Source organism: Cololabis saira, chromosome 6 (genome assembly GCF_033807715.1).
Source record: "Cololabis saira isolate AMF1-May2022 chromosome 6, fColSai1.1, whole genome shotgun sequence".
In the NCBI taxonomy this organism is placed as follows: domain Eukaryota; kingdom Metazoa; phylum Chordata; class Actinopteri; order Beloniformes; family Belonidae; genus Cololabis; species Cololabis saira.
This window is the reverse complement of record NC_084592.1, coordinates 30,671,638-30,695,880: the sequence shown is the minus strand read 5'-3', so window position 1 is coordinate 30,695,880 and position 24,243 is coordinate 30,671,638. Positions and strand designations below refer to the sequence as shown.

Genomic DNA, 24,243 nt, shown 5'->3' with positions numbered 1-24,243 from the left:
AGTATATTTTTATTTCATTTGTTTTATACATTTTGATATTGTGCAGACCTCTGTTAACAAAGGTACCTGTGTGACATTTGGCACGAGGCTTTGTATTAAAACTGACTGTTTTTTTAAGGGTTTGCCTCAGAAAAAAAATGAAGCTAACAGAGATGCAGGGCTGTACAGTGCGACAGTTTTCATCGCATTTGCGAATAAAAATCATCCGGTGCGAAGAGAAATATGTATCCACTCGCATTTGTGCGAGTGAGTTGCGCTGGGGTCATGTTAAAAAAAGTGTGAAAATCAATACACCAGCCTTTCTCAACCCGGGTGTCGCGGCACCCTGGGGTGTCCTCAAAAAAATTACCTATTCTGACATTTCATAAATAAATACCGTATTTTCGCGACCATACAGCCGGGGCGCCGTGTGGAAAGGCTATTAATACTATTAATACATCCATGATCCGACCGAGCGTGGCGACTGCGCCTCAACACGCGGACCAAAATCTTACTCCGCTCAGAAGAAAGTAGTACCTTTTTGCGGTCCCGATCACGGGACTCTAGCGGGGTTTTGAGCTCTGAACTTTTAAGTCTGGTGTAGAGTTAAGCCTTACCTTATTAAATTAAACCTTTTTCGGGTCGTGAGTAGGATAAACACGGGGAAACATCTGCTGAGTTTGAGTGTACTTTACTGTCCGCTCAACAGCGTAGGATTTTAGAACATCAACACAGCAGCTAGTGCTGTATCACTCCGCCCAATCTAAAACATATTAACAACTACAGATAAACTGACTAGTGTCATTATAGTCCCTGATTTACATCAGAATATAAAGAATATATTTATAACATAATGAACCCTGAATTACCAAAATAACCTTCTTAACAAAAATAAATCTCCTCTTACACTTATAAGGTGAGCATGAATCAATCTTTTTTTATTATGTAAAATTGTATGTATTTATTTACTTTTATTTATTTATTTAATTTTAGTTGTTAAATTTCTGGAAAAGAAAAAAGTCAAATCATACATGAGAGAAACTATTCAGTTTGTGGCTAAATATTTTTATTGTATGAAACTGAAGATGCATAATGCAAACCTGACAATTACTTTTAGTTCAGTTTGTGGAAAATGGTTGGCCTGGCTTTCTCTTTAAAACTTAAACAGTTATAAAGCATTACAAACTGTAACAATAGGGCAAACGCACAGTATTGTTTTGTATTTTGTGTCTTTCAAATAAAAGACAATTTTTTCCAGTCATATGTTCCTCATTCAAGGTTGTTAAAAAAATACTGCTATAATATCGTATCGTTATCGTGACCTCAGTATCGCGTATCGTACCGTATCGTGAGATTAGTGTATCGTTACACCCCTACTAACTGTCCACCCGGGTGTGCTAGTAAATTTTTATTTGTGCTACTAAAATTTTTAACTTGCTAGCACCAGTGCTACCATTCAAAAAAGTAAGCGTACAGCCCTGAGATGCTATGCTATAATGCTTTGGGGGAAACCCCAATTATGTCACAGAAAAAATATCGAGATATATATCGAGTATCGCCATTCAGCTAGAAAATATCGAGATATGACTTTTGGTCCATATCGCCCAGCCCTACGTAGATTGTTTTCTTAGCCTTTCAATAAAAATTATGGGTTTTGCAAGAGGAAAATAAGTGTGGACATTGGAATAATTGTTATTTTTTTCATTTTTTTATTTTTAGCAAGAGCAATAAAAAAAGCAGTGGTGTTTAGAAGTATACATATCCACTTAAGTTTTTACTGTGATTATTTGCAGAACCCCCATCAGACTCCATTCCCTGGTGATTGGCAGGAGAAGCTGAGCCAGTTTCAGAAGATGTTGGTGATTCGTTGTCTCAGGCCAGACAAGGTCTGTCCACAAAGACCGCATCATATTAGTTTACATTAATTTTTTCCACACAGGTCAACACTAAATAGACCCAATTTCTCCCCCAGATTATCCCCATGGTACAGGAGTTTGTTTCAGCAAACTTAGGCCGTGCCTTCATCGAAGCACCACCCTTCAACTTAAGTAATGTCTATGATGATAGCTACTGCTGTGCTCCCCTCATCTTCATCCTCTCACCCGGGTCAGACCCCATGGCTGCTTTGCTGAAGTTTGGAGATGAAAAGGTACAGAGGCATCTCAAAAATCCAGCAACTTTGAAGCCTGCTGTTTGCGCAAACTAAAGATAAAAGGAGGAACTGAATCCTCTCGGTCATCCGGGTTCCCACAAATGTCTTGTAATCTTCCAGTGCAAGAAAACAGTTAATTATTATTATTTCTGTTTATTCTTTAGGGCTTTACGGGCAACAAGCTCACCTCTCTCTCTCTGGGCCAAGGTCAAGGTCCTATTGCTATGCAAATGATTCAAACAGGCATTAGAGAGGGCACATGGGTGGTACTCCAGAACTGCCACTTGGCCACTTCATGGATGTCAACGCTGGAGAGAGTGTGTGAGGCAAGAACAAACACATTTACTACACACAGGATTCCTAACTAGTGGGAGCAATGCTATCACACTTCCTTCCACGCACATGTGCAATTACCTGTGTTGTGTGTGTGTGTGAACAGGGGCTGAACCCAGACACCACCCATCCAGACTTCAGATTGTGGTTGACTAGCTACCCCTCTCCCACTTTCCCTGTGGCCGTGCTCCAGAATGGCGTGAAGATGACCAACGAAGCTCCAAAGGGCCTCCGCTCCAACATCGCACGCTCCTTCTTAATGGACCCCATTTCTGACCCCTCATTTTTTGACAGCTCTAGCAAGCCGGTCAGTTTGTATAAGTGTACGTGTGTGAAAGAGTTTATGCTTAGGCTGCCTGCTGAAGATATCCCATGTCCACCGGTGATATGTTTGTTTTTGCTATTAGAATGCTAAACAATACCGCTGCTTATCTTGGAACTGCCTTCCACCTGTGTTTATCCACCTCCCAGGCAATGTTTAAGAAACTACTGTACGGCCTGTGTTTTTTCCACGCCCTGGCCCAGGAAAGGAGAAAGTTTGGACCTTTGGGCTGGAACATTCCATATGAGTTCAACGAAACTGACCTCCGGATCTCTGTGCAGCAACTGCACATGTTCCTGGAGCAGTACCAGGTAGCTGTATGCTGTAGTTTAATCCACAAGAGTTGATTAGAAACATCTCTATCCCGGTAATCATTTACAGTACAAAAGTCTTTACAGTGGAAGCTGCAGGTCTGTATGTACTGTCACAGCTTTGTTCTGTAATAAATTCTTCTTAGTGTGTATGTTTAAATGACTGACACCATCTGTCTGACAAAAACAAAACATAATTTACATTTACAGCCACGATTCTGCCGTGCAGTATATCCAATATTCAGTCTTTGAGCTTATAACGCCACTCTGGCTTTCACAAGTAGGTTCTTCTGTGCTCAAGTATTCACTTATAAGCCATATACAGAACCCCTTCTGACATTTTCCCTCTAATACCACAGCACTCCCGGTTTCCCTGCTGTACCCAGAAAAAGTGGCAGAAATGAAATACGAGGGATATCTTTATTTCTTTTTGTTCATGGTGACATTTTCAAATTGTAGCTAAGTGTTGCTGAGTTAATTTGTAAGTAAAATGCCCTTCCAGGAAATGCCACAGTGGTCACCATCTCACCCTTCTCTGTTCCATTTGTTGGTCCGACGAATTTTAGTCACATCATTTTGTTTTGGAAGAGAGTAAATGCAGCACGAAGAACAGTGAGACTAAGTATAGCAAAACTCATCGACTGACATGTAAATGTGCTGAACTCCAGCATTCCTAATACCGGTAGTTTAACTCCTATTGTCACGTCCTTCTATGTGATGTATAATGCATGACTTCTTATTTCTCCTAGGAAGTTCCATTTGATGCCCTCCGCTACATGACTGGTGAGTGTAACTATGGAGGCCGTGTGACGGATGACTGGGACAGACGAACCCTGCGCACAATCCTTTCAATCTTTTACACCTCAAAGATCACTGAGGACCCCGACTATAAGTTTGATCCCAGTGGGCTTTACCACGCACCACCTGAGGGAGATGTAAGTAATGCAGATTTTCTTTTTCTTTGCACTGCAATAAGCTCGATGTTGCTGTCCACTGAGCTGACCTGTTCAATGAGGACTTCTACTACTTCTGGGTTTATATTTTGATTGTAGATTCATCTACATATCTGAATTAACATATTAAGATTCGGAAAAACCTGTGCTACATCACAGACCCGTGTTTTTCAGAGTCAACCTTGTTGATTGCCAAACCACATTCTGTATGTCAGAAAACATCATGACTGTGTAGGAACTTATTGATTACTTAGAGACATGTCAAAGCTGTTGTATGGAACATTGACACACATACACACATATGTTGAACATAATGAATCCCCTGTAAATAAATCTACATAAGTAAATGAATTGGTTTTATATGAATGTACACAAAATTAGTACATCTATAAAATAAATCTATACTCAATGTGCACACACCTATCTATATATATGCACACACATAACAATACACATAACACATACATGCTGTTTCACATGTCTGAAAGGGGGTCAGAAGAAGTAAAACCTATTTAATCCGCTCCAATATTCCATAACTACACTGTATATTCATGCAGTTTTCTGAGTCTTGTGAATTAATGACAAAAAAACAAACATGTATACATAAAAAGTAATACAGGTTGTAATCTAATATTATTTTAATGCTACATTTTAGAGCTGTAAATCCACATCCAGATAGACATTCACATCCAGCTGCACACTGATACTCATACACATTCAGACTCCTAGAGCACCCCTAGAGTGGAGACATCCCAGCAGCGACGAAGAGCAACGTGAGGCAGCCGAGCCAATCCCAGCATCGCCACCAAGGGCCCAGACACCCACGCCCCCATACACCCCCAAAAGTCCACAAGGACACCTGGTGAAATATACACCAAATGAGGCCCAGATACATTGAGAAGTTGAAATCCTTCATTGTAGGAGACTGAAAAAACGTATCTTTTCATTTCACAAATACTTTCAGTTGCATTTAAATGAAAAAAACTAAACAAAAAAAACATGATACAATTGACACTGTCATAACTTTTTGAAACTTATAACTGGGATCGAATTTGAAACAGGGCACAGTATAGTATAGCTAATGAATAATCTCAAATTCTGTTTTGTTTTCTTTGGTGACTGTTCAACCTCAGTGTTTTTGGAAATAGTTCCCCTTTACCCTGGAGATAGTGTTTGTCAGACTGACAGCCCTTACAACAGCACAGTTTAGTTACAAGCATATAATGCAGTCACGATTCAAAAGCTTTCCTGCTTTCTCACAAATCAGCTTCTCTGAGTCCACTGATCTGAGATGCACAAACACATGAGCATTTGATGTGTTGCAGTAATTCATGCTGTCTTTCAGTAAGATTATGCTCTTTTCAATTTATTTTATTTTTCCGATGGGGAGAAGGCAGGGGAAGAAAAACAAAAACATTACATTTTGCATTTAGTCTGCACTAAATTACAAAACAAATACACACATGCAGGTATACACAGCAGGATAGATGCTAATCCATCAAGTATATAAAGCTGCAATAGTATCATTACCTCCAAAACAGCATAAAACTCCAATTTTCAAAGTTAACATCTTACATGACCCTGAGTTCCTTCACACAGTTGTTGAGATACCTTTAAAAACTCATTAGGAGATAAAATGTGTGTAACAAGGCACAGCAGGCACCCACTGTCAGTAGGGGTTGATATATTTGCTAACACAAGTGCAATCTATGGTACACGCCATTTTATTTAGCATTTGGTTCCCCAGTACTTCACCCCCCTCTAAACACATGTTTTATTCATGGAGTCACATTTACATATTCATTAAAATAAATGTCAGCAATCTTAGGAGCAAAGTTGTTTTTCAATGAGTGTTATTACTTGAGATGTTTTTCTGATGTTGCCTTAAAAATTGCTCTCATAGTTCACCCCACTCCTCTTTCCTGTTCTCTCCATCTCTGTTGCAGTACAAGAGCTACTTAGAATTTACAAAGTCTCTTCCTCTAAACCCCTCGCCAGAAATCTTTGGCATGAACGCAAATGCCGATATCACCAAGGATCAGGCAGAGACACAACTCCTGTTTGACAGCATCTTACTCACACAGGTAAATCCACCTGGATTCATGACAAAACACAACATAATATACAATAAGAACATTGATTGGCCATTGGTTAGTATATTAGGAAATGCATTTACACGAAATACAGACACTCACGTACGCAGTTTGTCCTAATTACTTTTAGTTGGAAATGAATTGGAAAATATAGCGTTTGTTCTATATTTTGTAATTCTGAAGTGGATATTTTTATGTCGAGCAGCACTTGGTTCCATGTCAGCCAACGGGGCTCCTCCTGGCCCGACATTTTCCCTGCCCTCAGTTTTGAAAGGCAGTGGTAGTGCGTCACACCTGTACCCATTGAATGCAACCACACAGATAACTGGGCAGACTTGTGTACATGTGTGAAACAACATTTTCATCAGAAACACTGGATTATCTCTATTCACTGGCCGGGGTCCAGGAGAGAGCATGTGACTGTGTCCCATGAGATATCCTGCTGGGAGGTGCTTGGGGAGTGTGGGATACTTTACAAACAGTCCGTATACAAACACAGTGAGAGTTTGTTCCACATGCCGGTAGCGAGCTAGATCTGCTCCAGGACAGAGTCAGGCTTTGCCAGGACTGCCCTTCATCACCTATTCTATTTAGAACTTCTATGGACAGAATTTCGAGGTGTAGCATGGGGGGCAGAGGGCTCCAGTTCAGGAAAGGTGTTTTGGGCATGTACATCCATGAGAAAGCCCTGAGGCAGACCCACGGCACACCAGGGAGATTCTGTCTTCTGGTTGGCCAGCAAACCCTTAAGCATCCTCCTGAAAGAGCGATTGGCGGTGGCCAGGGAGAGGGAGGTCTGGACAGACCTCAGACCGCTGGCCCCCGTGACCCAAACCTGGATAAGTTGAGGTTGATGAATGGAGGGATGAAGATATTTCTCACAGAAAAACTCAGCGTATATGTATGGCTCCCGTGGTTCTCCACTGTCTTTTTAGGGCTGAAACGATTCCTCGAATAATTCGAGTAATTCGATTACAAAAAATGATCGAGGAATTTTCTCTGCCTCGAGGAATCGTTTAATAAATCGTTTAATTTTGCCAGCTCAAAGCAGGTATTTCGCCCGGACTACGTTTAAAAAAACACATAATCTTTTAAGTGATGTGTGTTATCAGGTGTAATGGCATTTTTAGGTTAGAAATAAGAACATTTCTTGGTAAGATCCTTAGTTTTTTGAGTGAAGGCAGTGAACTTGGTCAACTGGTGTAAGTTCAGGGTTTTTAAATGCACAGCCATGAACCTACTGTATTATTTAATTTAGTCTTAGTAATGTCAATTAACATCTAACATCTTATGTATGTTTATAATTGCTCTTTAACTAAACAAAAATAGGTTTTATCCAATTACTCGATTAATCGATGGAATTTTCAGTAGAATACTCGATTACTAAAATATTCGATAGCTGCAGCTCTATGTCTTTTATAGTTATCTTTCCTAGATTTATTTTTAGTGGCTTTGTTTTAAAATATACTATACAACATTGATTAAAGACAAAAATATAAATACATACGTTTCTTGTTTACAAGAACAAGAAAAAAAAACGACAAAAATCTTTTAGTCTTTTAGGTTTTCTTCTTTTGACACTGCAGAGGCACGCTATGAATCACAGTGGCTTGGAGTTGTGTGATCTACATCATTATATCTAAGCCCTTCGAAGTTCGACTAGTTTAACTTGTTGTGGATTTATTTTTTACCATGTCCCTACTCTTGTCGATGTTTGCTACGAATCAAATCTAAGAGACTTCACATCAAGTCCTGCTCGAAAGAAGTGCTGCTTCTTCTCAGTACTAAAGCATATTTGTGTATCCATGCATTTATTTTTAGAGATGGAGCAGTGCATTTGCAAAAAGTTACATTTTTGGGAATACCTTTAAAATTAAATATATTATCAAATGAGTGCAAGGAACCTACTCATGCCAGCAGAAAAGAAGCTCTATTTGAATCCCTCTCAGCTCGGTACGTACACTGAGAATGTATGTTCACAGCATCAGATTTAGGCTGCCACAACCAAATAGACAATTATCTTTGCATGCATCATGACTCTGAGATTTAAAGTTAAAATTAGAGCTCTGTGGAGTCTGGAATTTATTCGTATAAATTCCATTCAACAAGATTAATATTGGCGTCAGTCATGTGTGGACTTCATTAGCATCTAATATGGTCTCATCAGTCTCAATGATCGATAAACAGGGAGACTCTTAAAATGGAATGAAGCAGCTATTTATCATTCTCCACTGTAACCCCATTGCCATTAGCCAATGATTATCCATTACCGCTGGGTAGTGACTAAACATCATATAGGTAAATGGTGCAAGTTCGACTGGGGGAAAAGCAGAAGAATCACAGACTAGAGTGAATAATTACTGGGATTAATGAGCATTAGAATTGTTAATGAGAGTGTGTCAAATTACTGTGTGGGATAAATTGGACAAAAAAAAAAGCTGTGCAGCTTTTCATCCTGCACTGTATGATAAGATACGGTATGTTAGATTTCCTCTGTGAACAGTGTTGCTCAACGTAACTTAGACTGCTGTCTGCAAGAAAAGCCTGAGAAAGTGAAATTAAGAGTTAAAATTATTGGTCTGAGTCCATTGAGATGAATTGAAATCAGTCTGGCATAAAGATGTTGAAATATCACCTTACATTTTCCATTTTTCATGATCAAAATAGCACCAGTGCAAAAGAGCCTTTCAAAGCAAATATACATTTTGACAAGTCAAAAATAAAAAAAATATAATCCCCCCTCCCACAAAAAAAAAAGATGAGCTTACATTCCTATATGGACCTCACATCCAGCCCTCTTGTGATCAGTCATCTGTCACTGTGTCTCTGATCAGACCCGGTCTTCAGGCGGTGATGCCAAATCCGCCGACGACATGGTCTTTGATGTGGCAGCTGACATCCTGAGCAAGCTTCCCGCAGCCTTTAACTTGGAGGCAGCAATGAGGCGCTTTCCAACCAGCTACAATCAGAGCATGAACACGGTGCTGGTCCAGGAGATGGGCCGTTTCAACAAACTGCTCTGCACCATCCACGACTCCTGCATCAACATTCAGAAGGCCATAAAGGTACATCTATTAGTATCTACGAGTATTACATTTCCACTGATTGCAGTTTGGTGCTTTAATATTTGTCGGTACAAAAGTGACATTTGTAATCACCTCACCATACCACTTAGGGTTTATTATTCAGTTGTTACACCTGTTTGTGTTACACTTCTACGGGATGTTCTACTATTTGGATCCTTATGGAATTGGCCAAATTGATAGTAATTCCATAACAATCTTTTTTTAACAATAAGGACAGATGATGAATCATTATTGATTTTACATTTGTGTCAATGAAAGCAGTGATTTATCTGCAGAGCCTCTCTTTTGCTTACCGATAACTGGATAACTTGGTAACACATTCTAAATCAAATACTGTAAGCATCCAATAGAACACTGAATGATTCAAACCATTATTCATTTTCTGATCTTTAAAGGGAAACAGTGGTTGTGAAAGTTCAGAAAAATGCACAAACTCCCACATAGAAATGTTTCCCTAAATGTCTGTGCTCTTGATTTTAGCATTTTACAAGCGCTGTTGCTCGATTGTGCATGAGCTATACAGAAATGGAGCCATCCAGAATGAGGTAGTAAAAGTATCTGGCAGCGATTACTGCTTAATAATAAGCAGTAATAATAACTAAGCTCTCAAAATAAAGTATAATTCATAGTTATAGGATTAGAATAATTAACCAATTGAACCAGGTTATTTAAATGTTTAAAAAACTCCTGACAGCAATTAAAAAAGTATGATGTATAGTCCTGGAAGTGTGTAGACAGTGTTTTTGGTTGCTGCCCCCTTAGCATTTCTACCATATAGTGCATTTGTAGAAGAGAACATTTAAATTCTCTTATACATAACATCTGCACTGAACTCCTCACAGTACTCATCTTCCACCATTTGGTCCTCTGCTCCGACTTTGTCCTCCTCCTCTTCCTCAGCATCAGAGCCATCCTACTCACCACCATTCAATGCTGTTTGGCTCTATTCGCTAATACTGCGAATACGCTTTGCAGTCTCTGATCTCTTTCAGGTGACATCGTCTACATAAGATGAACTCCACCTGTGTTTCTACCTCTGCTCTTGTCTGTTACCCTGTGATCCTCCTTCTTTTGGAAATATATATTCACCACAGTTGTTTTCATCTTTTTTAGTAAAATCAACTACCATCTATCCTTTCAGCTTCCTTTTCTAAACACCAAACCTGCCCATCACCTTTTTTTCCATTCATCAGCATGTCCATTAAAGTCTGCTCCATTCACCACGCTCTCACACTCATCTTTATAATCCTTCTCCATAGTGATAAATAAAGTCTACTAGCAACCCCAAAAAAGAACTGGTTATTCCTCATCGCCACTTTTTTTTAAGTGTAGACTCCTCCCCCATTAGTTTATTTTAGTAAATCTGCCCCATGATTTAAATACGTTTTTAGATTTTTTTTGGATTAACTTAATGACAGTCACTTGGAAACACAACAGTCGTCACAGTTACAAGCAAAACTTCTAATCGCACAAACAAAAAAAGAGAAAAATATCATTTCTGAGTTTCTAAAGCTTTGGAGACATGAAAGCTATCCATGTCATAAAATAGACAGTAATTGCACAAAATTAGTTCTTTTTTTAAAGTACTTAACTAATTTGGCTCATCAACTGCTTTTATTGAAAAGTCCCAGAAGAGAGTCCTCAGAATATTTTCATGTGAATATGTTTAACTCTGAATTACACCCCATTCAAAACATTTAAAATATTTAAAAAAAAAAACAACAACATCTTGTCTCTTACATGCTGTTCTTTTTCCTTTTAATATGCAAAAACATTTCTTTTCCTTCAGATATGGACCATCCTCAGGAAAGTAAATTGATGAAGGCATTAAAAAAATGTCAGGCAGGGGAATGAGAACATGATCATTCAGACTGGTATCAAAGCCCCCCTACAGAGCAATAAGAGTTCCTATTATGAGCTTGTCAACTGCAGTCTCAAAAGAATGTTCTTTTGATCAGATCAAATTCAATTTATCTCGACTCTGATTCAGTGCAAGGGCAAGACTCTGCAATCTCATATACAAATATCCATCCTGTTTTGGTGAACGGAGGTGTGTAAATGCAGATATGTGTGTGTGTGTTTTCCTGAGCAGGGCCTGGTGGTGATGTCAGAAGAGCTGGAGGAGGTGGTGAGCAGCATCCTGACGGGCCGCATCCCGGGCATGTGGATGAAGAAGTCCTACCCCAGCCTCAAACCTCTGGGGGGCTACGTCAATGACTTCCTCCAACGACTCCAGTTCCTACAGGTGTGTTCCTTGTGTGACGGGTTTATCACAGATGCTAGGAAACCCATCTGTCAGCGATGTTCAATGTTTCTTTTCACATGATGAGTAAAGAAAAGGAAAATGAAAAGTAAGGACTCCACCAGTGCTTCTTGCGTTAGCGTGTGAATGTCTCTGGAAGCACACAAGCTTTTTAGTTTTCTCATAGATACAAAAAATAATATTTCAGGGTGTCTGAACACACTTTTGCTAAAACCAGTATTAGAACGAGACGAGAACTACACACAGGCACCTCTCGTCACTGTGGGTTACCAATGCATGGAGGCGGGGGTCCTGAATCCCACTTCAGTCATCCGAAAGACTGGCACGGGAAGTCCATGCTGCCACATGACCTATCACGAGTCTGCGGAGTGAGCCGGTTCATCAGATAGTTCAGTCAGTTCCCACTACATAAATATTCGTCTGTGTTCGGTGGAGTGAAAAGAATGCAGTGTGTGTGTGTGTGTGTGTGTGTGTGTGTGTGTGTGTGTGTGTGTGTGTGTGTGTGTGTGTGTGTGTGTGTGTGTGTGTGTGTGTGTGTGTGTGTGTGTGTGTGTGTGTGTGTGTGTGTGTGTGTGTGTGTGTGTGTGTGTGTGTGTGTGTGTGTGTTTGAGTGTGAGAGAGAGAGAGTTCAAAATACCTTCCCATGACTCCCCACAGGCTGAACTGCAGAGTCACGGGTTTTTATTTCTTAAGACAGAACAGAAATGTTTGGACATTTTAGGGAAACTGCTGTTATACAGTAACAACATCGGAGCAGCCAAACATCCCTGTTATCCCACTTACATCTGCTGTATGAACAAAGTTGCAGGCAATTGGGAACCTCCAGTATATCCACATACTGTTTATCAACTGGTTACCGTGCATATATATGCTTTCATAGTGAATATGAAAGCAGGAAACTTTTAAGAAGATGTGTTGGGCCCTTATACCCCTGCACTCATCAGGCCACACCACAGTGGACACATTTTCTGGAGCTCAGGTCTCCAACCTCTCTTTTCAACACAGATTTGCAGTAAACCAACATGCTGTGTAATGTAAAAACCTGAGGTAATGTAACAACAATAGAATTACCACACACTTTCAGTTTAAATACACATTAAGGCTCACCATTATCACTGAGTGATTGGATGATCAGAATGTGTCCACCTGGGAAACCCGTTGGCTCCATCGACTGGTAATGGGAGAAAACAAGATCTGTAGCACAGGCCAGTGAAGTGGCTGACATTAGCCAAGTTAAAGATAGTTCAGCAGGCTCCTCCATAAGCCACCTAACTTTAGGACACGTCCAATACGCTCCTTTCCACTCACTGAGTTTCCTGCGGGATTGAGAAAGTATCAATCTATTCACTCCACAATTTTAGAACGGTATATCCAAAGCGGTTTAAAACTAGACACTGGACATGCAGAATATATAACACAACATGAAACAATCCCCATCTCATCAGAGTCACAGGCAGCCAGACACGCCTTGATCAAGTTGAAGTACACATTTTCTTTTTCAACACAAGAAACCTGAGTTAAAACCTCCGGGTGGACAAGGACCAAAATAGCAACAAAAACAACCTGGAATAATTAAAGGCACCTTTCCAAGAATAAATCAATCAAAAGTCACTTATCTCCCTAGTCTAAACCAAACAGGAGAAATCTCACATCAAGTCATTATTAACATCTTAGCTGATTGGGAGACGACGGAGGTGAGAATGCTGTTCACCATCATCCTGGCTCTTCATGGTGTAGCTGTTCCCGGGCAAAACCTAAGAGCTTTTCATCTTTACATTGCATAGGACTAGCTTCTCAAATGACTACTAGCGGCTGGCTCCTGGAGTGATGCCACCTCTGTTGAACCCCAGGGAACAAATGTAACCTGGCTGTTTACAACCTGGTACAAAAGAGTGTTTTTGTCTCCATAGCTAGATCTCACATGGTGAATGTTTAGACTCAGGCCAGCCGGAAGCCTTGGCTCCCGGTGCAGCACTGTAGTGTGTAGCGGTTAGGTTGCCTAACCAGACCTCGTCCTTCAGGCTAGTGACGGGTTGCCGAGGTTGCTTCAGCAGAGCTTTGACAGTTCTCCCTCGTTTGAGATGTAGTTTTGGTAGCAACATCTGAAAAGACGATGGATGGACAACGTTAGTTAGCATTACCGGTTAGTGAAAGCTAAACTAAAATAGCTTGTTTGTGGTAACTGAGGCACGGTGGGTGTGTTTCAACCAACGCCCAGGTTTGTTTATTGTGCCTTTTTGAGCATCCTTGATAGTTCTGAAGAATGGGCTTCAAAAGCTTCCTTCAGAAACCTGTGGGTGTCATCAGGGTTTGTCCAGGTTTTTCTGTCCTGATTCAAAAAAATGTCCTAATCCAAAAATCCTCTTTTTCCACCTTGTTTTGTGTGTAGGACTGGTATGATCGCGGCACACCCGCTGTATTCTGGGTATCAGGATTCTTCTTCACTCAAGCGTTCCTCACAGGGAGCCAGCAGAACTACGCCAGGAAACACACCATCCCCATCGACCTGCTCAGCTTTGACTTCGAGGTTCTGGATGACAAACAGCACACAGAGCCCCCGGAGGACGGTAGGATGCTAGAGGAGAGAGCCGGTACTGGGTGAGGGAGTGTGGCTGCAGGATGGGAGCTAGAGCAGCCTCTTCTGACAGGTTTGAAAGCTTATTCTCATTCAATAAATGGTAGAAGAGATACAAGAGGATTCAGAAAGATGAGGGGGGGGCACACTGAGCTTTCAAAGTAGAAAGTGAACTATCAGTCTTATATGTGAGAGAAGAACCCGACAGATGAAATCTCACACAAGGTTGACTTCATGTGGGAAAGGCAAAGTATAAAGTCACAGCGTCAGTAGAATGAAAGCCTCGTGGCTCTCATCTACATGCAGACCTGCATCAGCCCCCCCCGGCGCCTGCAGCTCCGCTGGAAGAGTCTCAGTCAAATCTCACATAAAGCCTCTCCCTCAATCAGTCCCCAGCTGGGTCTCCATCACGCTGACGCAGCTGATACTGTCAAACCACAAATCTGACAGTGTGTTTGTGCATTTGGATGTGTGACGTTGAAAAGGCGCCAGCAGCCATTTATTGGTAAACTGCACACTTAAAGGAGGAGTTCACACTTTAGTAGAGACGAGGTTCCTCCATCTCGGGAGGTTGTGTCCAGGTTGAAAAAGGTTGTTCTGAAATCACAGCGCCTCTCTGATGTCACTCATGTGTGTGTTTGTGTCAGGTGTTTACATCAGGGGTCTGTACCTGGACGGGGCCCGCTGGGACAGAGACGCCCAAGTCCTGGCCGAGTCCTTCCCCAAAGTGCTGCACGACCCCATGCCCGTGGTGAGCATCACACGCACAAGCTGCAACATAGCAGAGCTAATGATCTATATTCCTGCTTCCTCATTCACTTCTCCCACTTCTCTTTTGCTCTCAGAGACTTAACTCAGTTCATTTTCAAACATTTGTGGGCTGCAATCATGTAGAGGAGATGTGGTTAGTGCTTTTATGTCGACGCTAGAAGGGTCCCGGTTCAAATCTCAGCTGAGGCGTGTGGGATTGTCTGGATACTTCCACGGGCAAAAGGCAGCCATGTTAGTCCTGGGTGAACGTACTGTAATGGCACGTGTTGTGCTGTGCTGGTGTTTATCTGAGGCTGTAAATGCCTAATGTGAAAACCCCACTACAATCCAACTAAGGTATTTTATCATGTTTTCATGGTTAACTTGTCTTTCATTACTCCCCAGCATCTCAGTATTTGTAGAATCTGGGGGGTTTGATGAGATTGAAGCCTAGATGCCAAACTATAGTACTATAAGTATTTGTTATAAAAATGATAATGAAACATACGTATTCAGAGCGGACTGAATGGACTGACTGAAGTAAAGTTGCTTATTTGTGTTACTGTTAGTTTTGGGATTTAGTGCATTTTTAAGAAGTAAAAAGTGGAAATCTTTTTCAGCTCCACTGCTGAAAACTAGAGATTTAGAGGAAAGGTTTAAATGTGCCCAGAGTATCGTTTGCTCAGCGGGGACAAATGAACTTGACAGAACAAGAAAAAGAAACTGGAATAGGTCATTTTCACTTTCAAACACCCTCCGTAGTTTCTCCCAGGAGCTCCATCCAGGGAGGACAGTAAGCGCTGCTGTCCCCACATCTAAACGCTGCAGTGCAGTGTGAAGCAGTTGGGCTGAAAAGTGGTCGGGTTTTAATTACACTTTTGAATGTTTTTGAACTGAATGTGCAGACACAGAGACAGAAGTGAGTGGGGGTTTATTCTTTATTCCATAGCTTTGGGATTTAACTCCTATGTGTGGGAACTAATATGTCTTAGTGCTCTTGTAGTGAATTTGTGGCGTGTAGCGAAACCACTGCAGGCAGCTAGTCAAAAAAAAAGTCCTTGTTGCATAATCCTGTATATTCTTACATAAAGCCAGAGGGGAGGAGGTTTATTGATTCTGCTCCTGTAAATCTCTCTGGGTGCCAGAAAAGAGGCTAGATATTATCTTTCTTCATATAATATTATGAAAATGGGGCAGACTCCATCATTGTTTGGTGTGAAAAATTCTCTTCGAGGTAGCTGTTGTGTTTTTTTGTAGTTTATAAGCAGGGAGCAGTTTTGTGGGAACAGCCACAGCTTCTCCCACGAGGAAGCTGCCAGCTCCTTGTTCTCTGGACTCAGTCGAAGCCTCAGCAATATTTTACATTCCCCCTGCAGGACGCCCATCTCCTTAGCTTCCCGTCCTTTTATTAATTAGAACAGCTTGACTTTTGTGAAAGCAGACAGACACAGAGACGGAAGGGAGTGGCTGAGAGCAACAACTCATCCAGTTTTCTCTCTTCTTATTCTCTCTTCCTCACAATCCATTCAGTGACTGAATAATGCACAAGGCTGACTTTTTTAATATTCAGTCATTTCAGGGCAAGTTTATTAACAGGAACGTTTTTTGACGAGAACAGAACTTAATTAAAAATGTGTTTATTATTTGTGGATGGAAACAACACAACAGAGGCCGGCTTTGAAATGCAAATCTGCACCGAGGCGTCTGCTGTGGAAGCAGATGAGAATTTCTCAGGGCTGCAACTCTGCGACGCTTTTTGTTTTCTGTGTTAAAGATGTTTTATTTGAGTGGCCCAGTTTACCCCCTTTGCATAACCAAGACTTGTTAATAGCTCGAGGGGGCTCTTCTTTGTTAATGCTTTTGTTTTAGAAGTTCATGTCCCCAAACTTAGGTTTGCAAGTTAATGTTTGGATGTTTGAATAACAGAGGGTTGTGTTGTTCAGGGTCCGGAATTTCACAGCAGTTTACTAAATTCTTCTTCCGGCCACATTAATTATTCTACCAGTTGGAAATGTAGAATTATGGCGACTGTTCTCCCTTTTAAGACAACGCATGTGTTGAATTTTAAAAGCACGTCCTTGGGCCCGTCTCACTCTCCTTCTCTCTGCTAGATGTGGTTGAAGCCCATGAAGCGCCAGGACATTCCTCAGAGAATGTGTTACCTGGCTCCCGTCTACAAGACGAGCGAGCGGCGCGGCACCCTGTCCACCACCGGCCACTCCACCAACTACGTCATCGCCATGACGCTCAGCTCCAACGTCCCTGATGAGCACTGGATCCGGCGAGGAGTCGCTCTGCTCTGCCAGCTCAGCTCATAGTTCCTTACTTTAATATTTGATTTTTTCTCACACTCTGACATCTAATTAAAAAGAGTGAAAAAGACACACACATAGACTCCCTGGCCTTCCTGCACATCCAAAACCTACAGTCTGTGAAAGCATCATTTGTAGATGATGCAGTTCACAGCCAGTGAACTGCAAGATGACACTTCCAACAGCCGTTCAGCGCTGCATCTTCCAGATTTGGTTTGTAAACGCCTGCAAGTTCAAACAGCTCAGGCTTTGGTTTCATCCAGAGTTCTGTTGCCCTCAGATGTGAACGAGTTAAAGATGACCTGATTTACTCAAAGGCTTGGAGCTCAAGACGAAGCTCATCTTTAATATTTTAAGCAGCATTAATCTATTTTTTATTTCTACTTCACCCTACAATTTGAAATAGAAAAAGAAAAAAAAAAGGCTGAGTGTAAAAGTTTGGGATTGCTGTAAGGTCATAAACACATCCCTCGACAAATATCACACGTTGTAGATGTTTTATGTACCGATAACAGCTTTCAGATCTTGTTTTGGGGAGTCGCTCACTCTTCGGTCGTCTCGTTTGCTGCTTTAAGGTTCACCCAGACTGTCGGTGACGTTCAGGTCGAGGAGAGGTGAAGCTTTCTTGAGGATTATTAATCCCCTCAACCTTTTAGAAGCAATCTAGAGACAAGTCTCTGGGAACGTGTTCTTATCGTCCCGACTTCACTCGACCTCCACTGTTCTTTTTAACTTCCATTTCTCCCCGACATCACAGAAGCAGCTGCACCAAGATAACTTTGTCCTTCTTTGTGCGCTTCAACCGTTACATCTCAGAATCAGCAGCTGTTCAGTAGACAGCATTCCAGTGACAAGTGTTTATTAAACCTTTGCAAAAGGTGCTAGTTTAATTTTGGCACCACAACAAAACAAGGAAGAAAAGCGGAAACAAGTTAATCTTCAAACCATTTAGAAATATGCAGTAAATGTGCCCAAACCTTTGCTTGCAACAGTTCTGAGGAAGCAGTGGTGCCAACGGGCCGATCTAAGAACACAGACGTCGCTTAGAGCTGCATCTATACTGCATGTCTGGAAGATGAAAGTGGAACCAACAAACCATCAGGAGTCCAGGAGTTTTCAAGTTTATTCTCCTTTCACAATGAGAGCGAATGCACGGACAGGCTAACAGCGAGGACTTCACATTTTACATGTATCTACACAATACTACACAAATATACACATAAAGCGAAGGTTGATCATGTTTTTTCTTTTTTTAGGAATCTGTGTTTTGGTCATAAAAAAAAGAAGAAAAAAGTACACTTGATGAGTTATGTGCATCATTTGTTTTCAGATAACAAAAAACAGACTCAGAACGCCGGTTTCACTAAACCCGAGGAGTTTCCCATGATCCTCATGGTGTCGTTAAAAACGTAACAAATGTTTTCAGCATTTCCACTTCGCAGAACAAAGAAAGGACAACTTTAACAGTCAAAACATTGTACCGTTTCAGTCATGCTGTAAACAAGATTCAAATCAATGGCATGAGACCGGCGATGATTTACAGCCAGATAAGACACAGACGATGTCACACGGTGACAGGATAAATGAAGACACACACACACTCACACACGTGTGTGTCTCCAGCAGCTGAAGCTACGTCAGGTAGCCTAGCATGCGAGCTGCAGATCAGCATGTGGAATGTCGGGGAGGGAGGAGCCGCGTCGAGCACCAGCCACTGGAAACCCTCACTCTGGTCACTTCTGATGCACTGACAATGACATGCACTCCCAGAAACACAGGAATGCTTCAAAGTAAAGCAGCGGATATTTAGGTGCTCTGGTCTGACGAGCTGATTGGTCATGGGTTACAAATACAGGAGCTTCTTGCAGCTGATGGAAACGATTCTGATTATAACACTGAGTTTGATTCGTCTCAGACTGTCAAGATGCGACTTCAGTCTTTAATAGGAGAGAGAATAACAGTAGCAGTACTGAAACTCCCCAGACTTCATAGATTTATAGTACATAAAAAAAACGAGAAAAAAAAAACAACCTTCCTTGTGATTGCATGTTCACCGCAGGGCGGTATGAGTGAAACTCCCAAAATAAATCTAGTAAACTACAACACTTTCTGATGAAGAAGACTACTTTATCTAGGTTTGACAGTTTGACACCGTTTCTTCTCACAAATTAAAAAGAAAAAAGAAAAAGAGGATGCATTAAGACCTAACGCGAATGTTTCATTTGGCTTCGGATTGTCGAACCTTTACAAAAATGTGCTCAGACATTTATAAGCAATTCCTACAAACAAAAACACCGATTACTGTCAATGCCAATTTGTGGAGGCTTTGGCAGGTACGCTAGCAGCAGCTCTCATCATCTACTAGGGTTATTTTCCATAGAAATCTAAACTACACAAACAAAAAAGAGCCTAGTCCAAGCACAAGTTCAGTTAGGGGAACACCTCTTTACTTTGACTCTGCAGTCACGGTGTCAGATGTTTGTGCAGTTTAAGCAAGCGAGCTAAAGGGTCTTTTTCTTTCTAGAGTTCAGCATCTAGTTGACGTGGGCTGTGCGTGTCTGAGCTCTGAGGCTGCAGTGGCCGGGGCTTGGCACAGAGGGGTTTGATGACATCACAGGTGGTGATGGATAGCAGGTGGAGACACGCAACAGATGTCCAAGGCACGGATGATGGGATGCAGCACAGAGCGGATGGGGAAGCAAGGACAGGGAGTCGCGCAGTAATGACGGCATGATGGATGGGTGTGGCGCTGCTGGACTCTGACAGGAACACACTCTGCACCATCTCACTGTTCACAGCTGGGGTTTTTGTTTTTCTTTAAGCTGAGGTTTGAGGGGCATAGGGGGCGTATTCAGGAGTCGGCACAGGTTCCTTCAGTCATCCGTCCTCCTTTGCTTCACAGGGAGCAGACACACGACAGGTGATGGTGGAGGAACAGAGTGTAAACATGAGCAGCGGTCTCCATACAGAAACCACCGTTGCATGTCTAGGATGGAGGCACAGGCCACAAATGAGACTCACATCGCATGCAAGACGCTGCCCTCACACTGCAACAAGAGCATGTTAAGGCCAAGAACAAAACATACATCCAGCTTTCCTCCGTCACCTACTAAAAGCCAAAATCGAAAACGATGCGGTCTTCAAAGATGGCGATTAGCAGCATGATGCTGAACCCGGTCAGCAGACCCAGGTTCTGGAGGATAAAATGTCCCAGGTCACAGCGCTTGTGCTCCTCACTGTCCCCATGAAGCATTTCTGGCAGCTGCAAAATAAACCAGGTAACCAGTCAGGACCAGAGACAAGACAAGACCCAAAAGTTAGGCTGAAGTTGTTTCTGGGGAGGGAGACGATCATCAGTTGAGGGCACACACTTACCATATCCACCAGAGCCACATACAGGAACATGCCGGCTGTGATGGCAAAGATCCAGCTGGTGACGTTGTGCGTGTACTGGCCCACAGCGGTCCCGATCAGCATGCCAACGTAGGCCATGAGAGCAGACAGCAGATTGTAGACAATGGCCTGTTTCACCGTCATCCCAGCTTTCAGCAGCACCGCAAAGTCCCCTGTCAACAAGACACTGGTTTAGCTGCTGCTCCTCGGCTCTTCCCGCACACGTCCATGCGCACAGGCATAATACCCCCTCTGGTTTTATTGTATAAAACTAAATATTCAAACGCATCTGATAGGGCTGGGCGATATGGACCAAAAGTCATATCTCGATATTTTCTAGCTGAATGGCGATACTCGATATATATCTCGATATTTTTTCTGTGCCTTAATTGGGGTTTCCCCCAAAGCATTATAGCATAGCATCTCTGTTAGCTTCATTTTTTCTGAGACAAACCCTTAAAAAAACAGTCAGTTTTAATACAAAGCCTCGTGCCAAATGTCACACAGGTACATTTATTAACAGAGGTCTGCACAATATCAAAATGTATAAAACAAATGAAATAAAAATAAACTGCCTGCATATATAGAATAAAAATGCTTGAATAAAATAAAACAAATATCCCTTTCCTGCATAACAATTAAATTAAAATACACTGTGTAATTAATACAATGTAGACAGTAACAGGCAGACTTTTCCACTGAGGTTGACAGTTGTGCAAATAACAAAACATTTGTGCAAATCTCAAATAAAACTTTCAAGTCAATTTGTCACAAAATAAGCTATATCAAAATCATAAAAAAAAAAAATGTAAAAAAAAAAAAAGATTTTTTTTTTTTTTAAATCGATATAAACGATATTGTCTCATACCATATCGTGTTTGAAAATATATCGATATATATTAAAATCTCGATATATCGCCCAGCCCTAGCATCTGATCATAGTGGATCTTCGTTTTTTGGAAAAATAATCTCAGATGAAAAACGTCACGTTTCTTTCACCATGCTATTATTTAAATAACAAAATAAACAAATAAAACCATGTGGGCAACACAGACTACTCCCACAACTCAGCAGCTCCAAGATCCATCTTCAGCAGAACCTGAAGTAGTTGTATTTATCAGTGGAGGAGCTTTAGCCCGTCCTTATCTTGTCAAAGTCTGGACCTTGGACTCAAATCATTGTCCTCTTGCATGGCCCAGTGTGGATCAAGCTGTAGTTGTTGGACACACTCTCACATTTGACTCCAGTACACACAAGAGATCATGAAAGACTTGATGGTCGGGCTGGTCAGGTCTTGCTGCTGCATCATCGCCCCTTAACGCTGTGCTTGACAGTTAGCATGAGATGTTTTTGCTGAAAGGATGTTTGATTTTCACAAAACACAGCGTAGGTATTGAGGCCGGACAACTCCACTTTGGTCTCATCTGACCACAGGACATCATTTGCAACAGTCTTGTGATTCATAGAAATGTAGTTTAGCAAACCTAGCTGTGTTTGCATGTTGTTTTCAGACAGAAGGGGCTCCTCCTGCTCCCCCTCCATGGTCCATGTTCAGTGGGCTGAACATGGACCAAACACGGGGTGACGGCCTTTAAATAGACTGAGTGAGTGAGAGGCTGCCAGACTGAAAACACCTGATGTTTTTCTGGGGTATCAGTTTGTCAATGATTCAGTTGAACCACAACTCCACAGCAATGTCTGTTTTTCATTAGTCAGTGTTCAGTGGATCATCATTTATAACTACTTTTGTCAGTTTTGAGTTCTAGTGGCCTTAGTGGCCAGAGTGGGCTTTTACCTTCTTTAAAAGGAAAGATACCAACAGATGTATCTACATTTGTATTCTGGCTCTGCCTTCACGGAAGAAGTGAACCTACTCTAAACAAATCCCTTCCATCTACATCTGTCCTCCAGTAAGAGAAAAAACAGAGCTGTATTCTCTAAGAAGTGTTTCTTAAACTCCCTTCCGATCTCTGATGATTACATATGCATGCTGTAGCCTCTCTAGCCTCTTCAATCATTGCCGGGCCAAATGCGGGGAACGGCCCAAGTCTCAGTGGAAACGTCCTGAATTTGAAGAGATGAATACTGAGAAGGGGGGTGGCCTACATTTCCTGCACCGTGTAACAAGCGGCCTCTTTTCCTCTCTAATTACCACAATGAATATATTACCACTTTGCTATCATCCATCAATCAGCACCAGAGAAAAGAGAGAGGTCTGCACTCGTCTCACTTCTGCGGCTCCCCTCTTCTCCTCCTCTTCAACTTTCTCCAGCATTTCCCGCTTCCCTAAATTCCAATCCGTGAGACAGGCCTGCCGCTGCCTCATCTAGCACAATTAACACACCCATCACTGTCGATTAGCTTCACTCTGGGTGGTTAAAGAACCCTCATAATCGTCCTTTTCCATCCAGATGCTAGTTGGGGGACAGCTTTTGTGTTTAGGAGGATCTGAGAAGAGCACTTGTCAAGCTAATGGGTTTGTCTGACAAGCGGCCTGACGGGGTTCAAAGCGTGACAGCAAGTGTTGCTGAAACACGAGCGCAGAATCAACAGGAAATTACACAGGGACAAAGAGGACGAGTCTGCTGATCTTGGTGTGCACTTTGAGACTTCACTGCTTCAGTCTTCAAATCCAAGTGAACTGAACTCGTTATAAAAGACTAAAATGTTGGAGAAGACTCAAAGCCTTCTTGTTCTCATTATGAAGCCAAAACTAGAGCTGCTTGTAGTTGGACTTTTGGCATTTAAAACTGCTAAATCCCCCCCCAAAAAAACCTAAGCTTTAAAGCACCATATGTGGCTCAAATAAAATATGTTTCATTTGTTTCATTAGTGTACATCCTTATGTTTTTCCACTTAAGACAAAAATAAAAGCAGAGGATGCTGCTGATCAACACGAGGGGGAGCAGCCAGACAACCCCGGACCATAAATCACCAACTCAGTAGATCAGACACACATCGGACACATCGGTCTCATTATGAACCAACAGAAAAGAGCAAAGAGTATGTGGTAACAGCTCTGATCATTTCTGCTCAGTTACAGTCTAACCAGATCACACGTGTCCTCAATCATTGCAGACAGATAATTGGCAGGCCATCTCACTCTTACTGGAGAAAAACCTTTAATATGAAAAGAAAGTGCTGATAATTGACACTGCGGCAAGTTTTAACGGAGACGGAGGGTTGAGAGACTTGCTCTGATGAAAGTCTGAGATGAGAGCGGTTCTGACGGCAGCAATGATTTGATTAACTTTAAACAAACAGCAAAGCCTTTATGAAAAGCCTTTGTTTGGCTTGTTGAATACTGGAAATGTTCAGTGATTAAAAATTAAATGGCCTGCTTCTGGATCTTCTTGTATTTCATGTGGTCTGAACTCACCAAGTTCGTGAGGTAATTCATGGCAGAAAACAGCCACAGACGTACTGATGCCACCGGTTAAGTTCGCGCTGAACGCTGCACCTGCAGACACAAGTTTCCAGAGTCAGAGAGGAAAAGCGGACAAACTGAAAGTTAGATGTCGAAAATAAATAATTATTTCAAATCCATCACTAAAATACAAAAACTAAAGAAAGTGTCTGAGTTTTCTGAAGTTTCCAGAAGTTATTTGGCCAGGACTAAGGCTACTTCCAGGTAATGTTTTTGTTTTAAATCAAGCCACGCCCCGTAAACGCGTGACAGCCCTTCATGCCTACTGAGCATGCTCAGTAGGTGAAACTAGGT

The 24,243-nt window shown here is 41.7% G+C and overlaps 2 protein-coding genes across 4 annotated transcripts in view; one reads left to right on the top strand and one right to left on the bottom strand.

Moving 5' to 3' along the window:
- dnah7 (dynein, axonemal, heavy chain 7) overlaps positions 1 to 17,155 on the top strand; it is an 86,632-nt gene extending 69,477 nt beyond the window's left edge. The window contains exons 52-63 of the mRNA XM_061722930.1: positions 1,773 to 1,865; positions 1,952 to 2,128; positions 2,296 to 2,457; positions 2,571 to 2,771; positions 2,936 to 3,097; positions 3,847 to 4,032; positions 5,997 to 6,134; positions 8,978 to 9,208; positions 11,322 to 11,474; positions 13,882 to 14,059; positions 14,715 to 14,818; positions 16,929 to 17,155. Coding sequence (XP_061578914.1) covers positions 1,773 to 1,865; positions 1,952 to 2,128; positions 2,296 to 2,457; positions 2,571 to 2,771; positions 2,936 to 3,097; positions 3,847 to 4,032; positions 5,997 to 6,134; positions 8,978 to 9,208; positions 11,322 to 11,474; positions 13,882 to 14,059; positions 14,715 to 14,818; positions 16,929 to 17,135 — 1,992 coding nt within the window. The 3' untranslated portion in view covers positions 17,136 to 17,155. The remainder of the gene's footprint in view (positions 1 to 1,772; positions 1,866 to 1,951; positions 2,129 to 2,295; positions 2,458 to 2,570; positions 2,772 to 2,935; positions 3,098 to 3,846; positions 4,033 to 5,996; positions 6,135 to 8,977; positions 9,209 to 11,321; positions 11,475 to 13,881; positions 14,060 to 14,714; positions 14,819 to 16,928) is intronic.
- A 1,079-nt stretch (positions 17,156 to 18,234) lies between these two features.
- slc39a10 (solute carrier family 39 member 10) overlaps positions 18,235 to 24,243 on the bottom strand; it is a 52,289-nt gene continuing 46,280 nt past the window's right edge. For all 3 annotated transcript variants that reach the window (XM_061723925.1, XM_061723927.1, XM_061723926.1), the window contains exons 8-10: positions 23,902 to 23,982; positions 20,505 to 20,695; positions 18,235 to 20,391 (exon numbers count right to left, since the gene is read on the bottom strand). In XM_061723925.1, the coding sequence (XP_061579909.1) occupies positions 20,239 to 20,391; positions 20,505 to 20,695; positions 23,902 to 23,982 (425 nt within the window). In that variant the 3' untranslated portion in view covers positions 18,235 to 20,238. The remainder of the gene's footprint in view (positions 20,392 to 20,504; positions 20,696 to 23,901; positions 23,983 to 24,243) is intronic.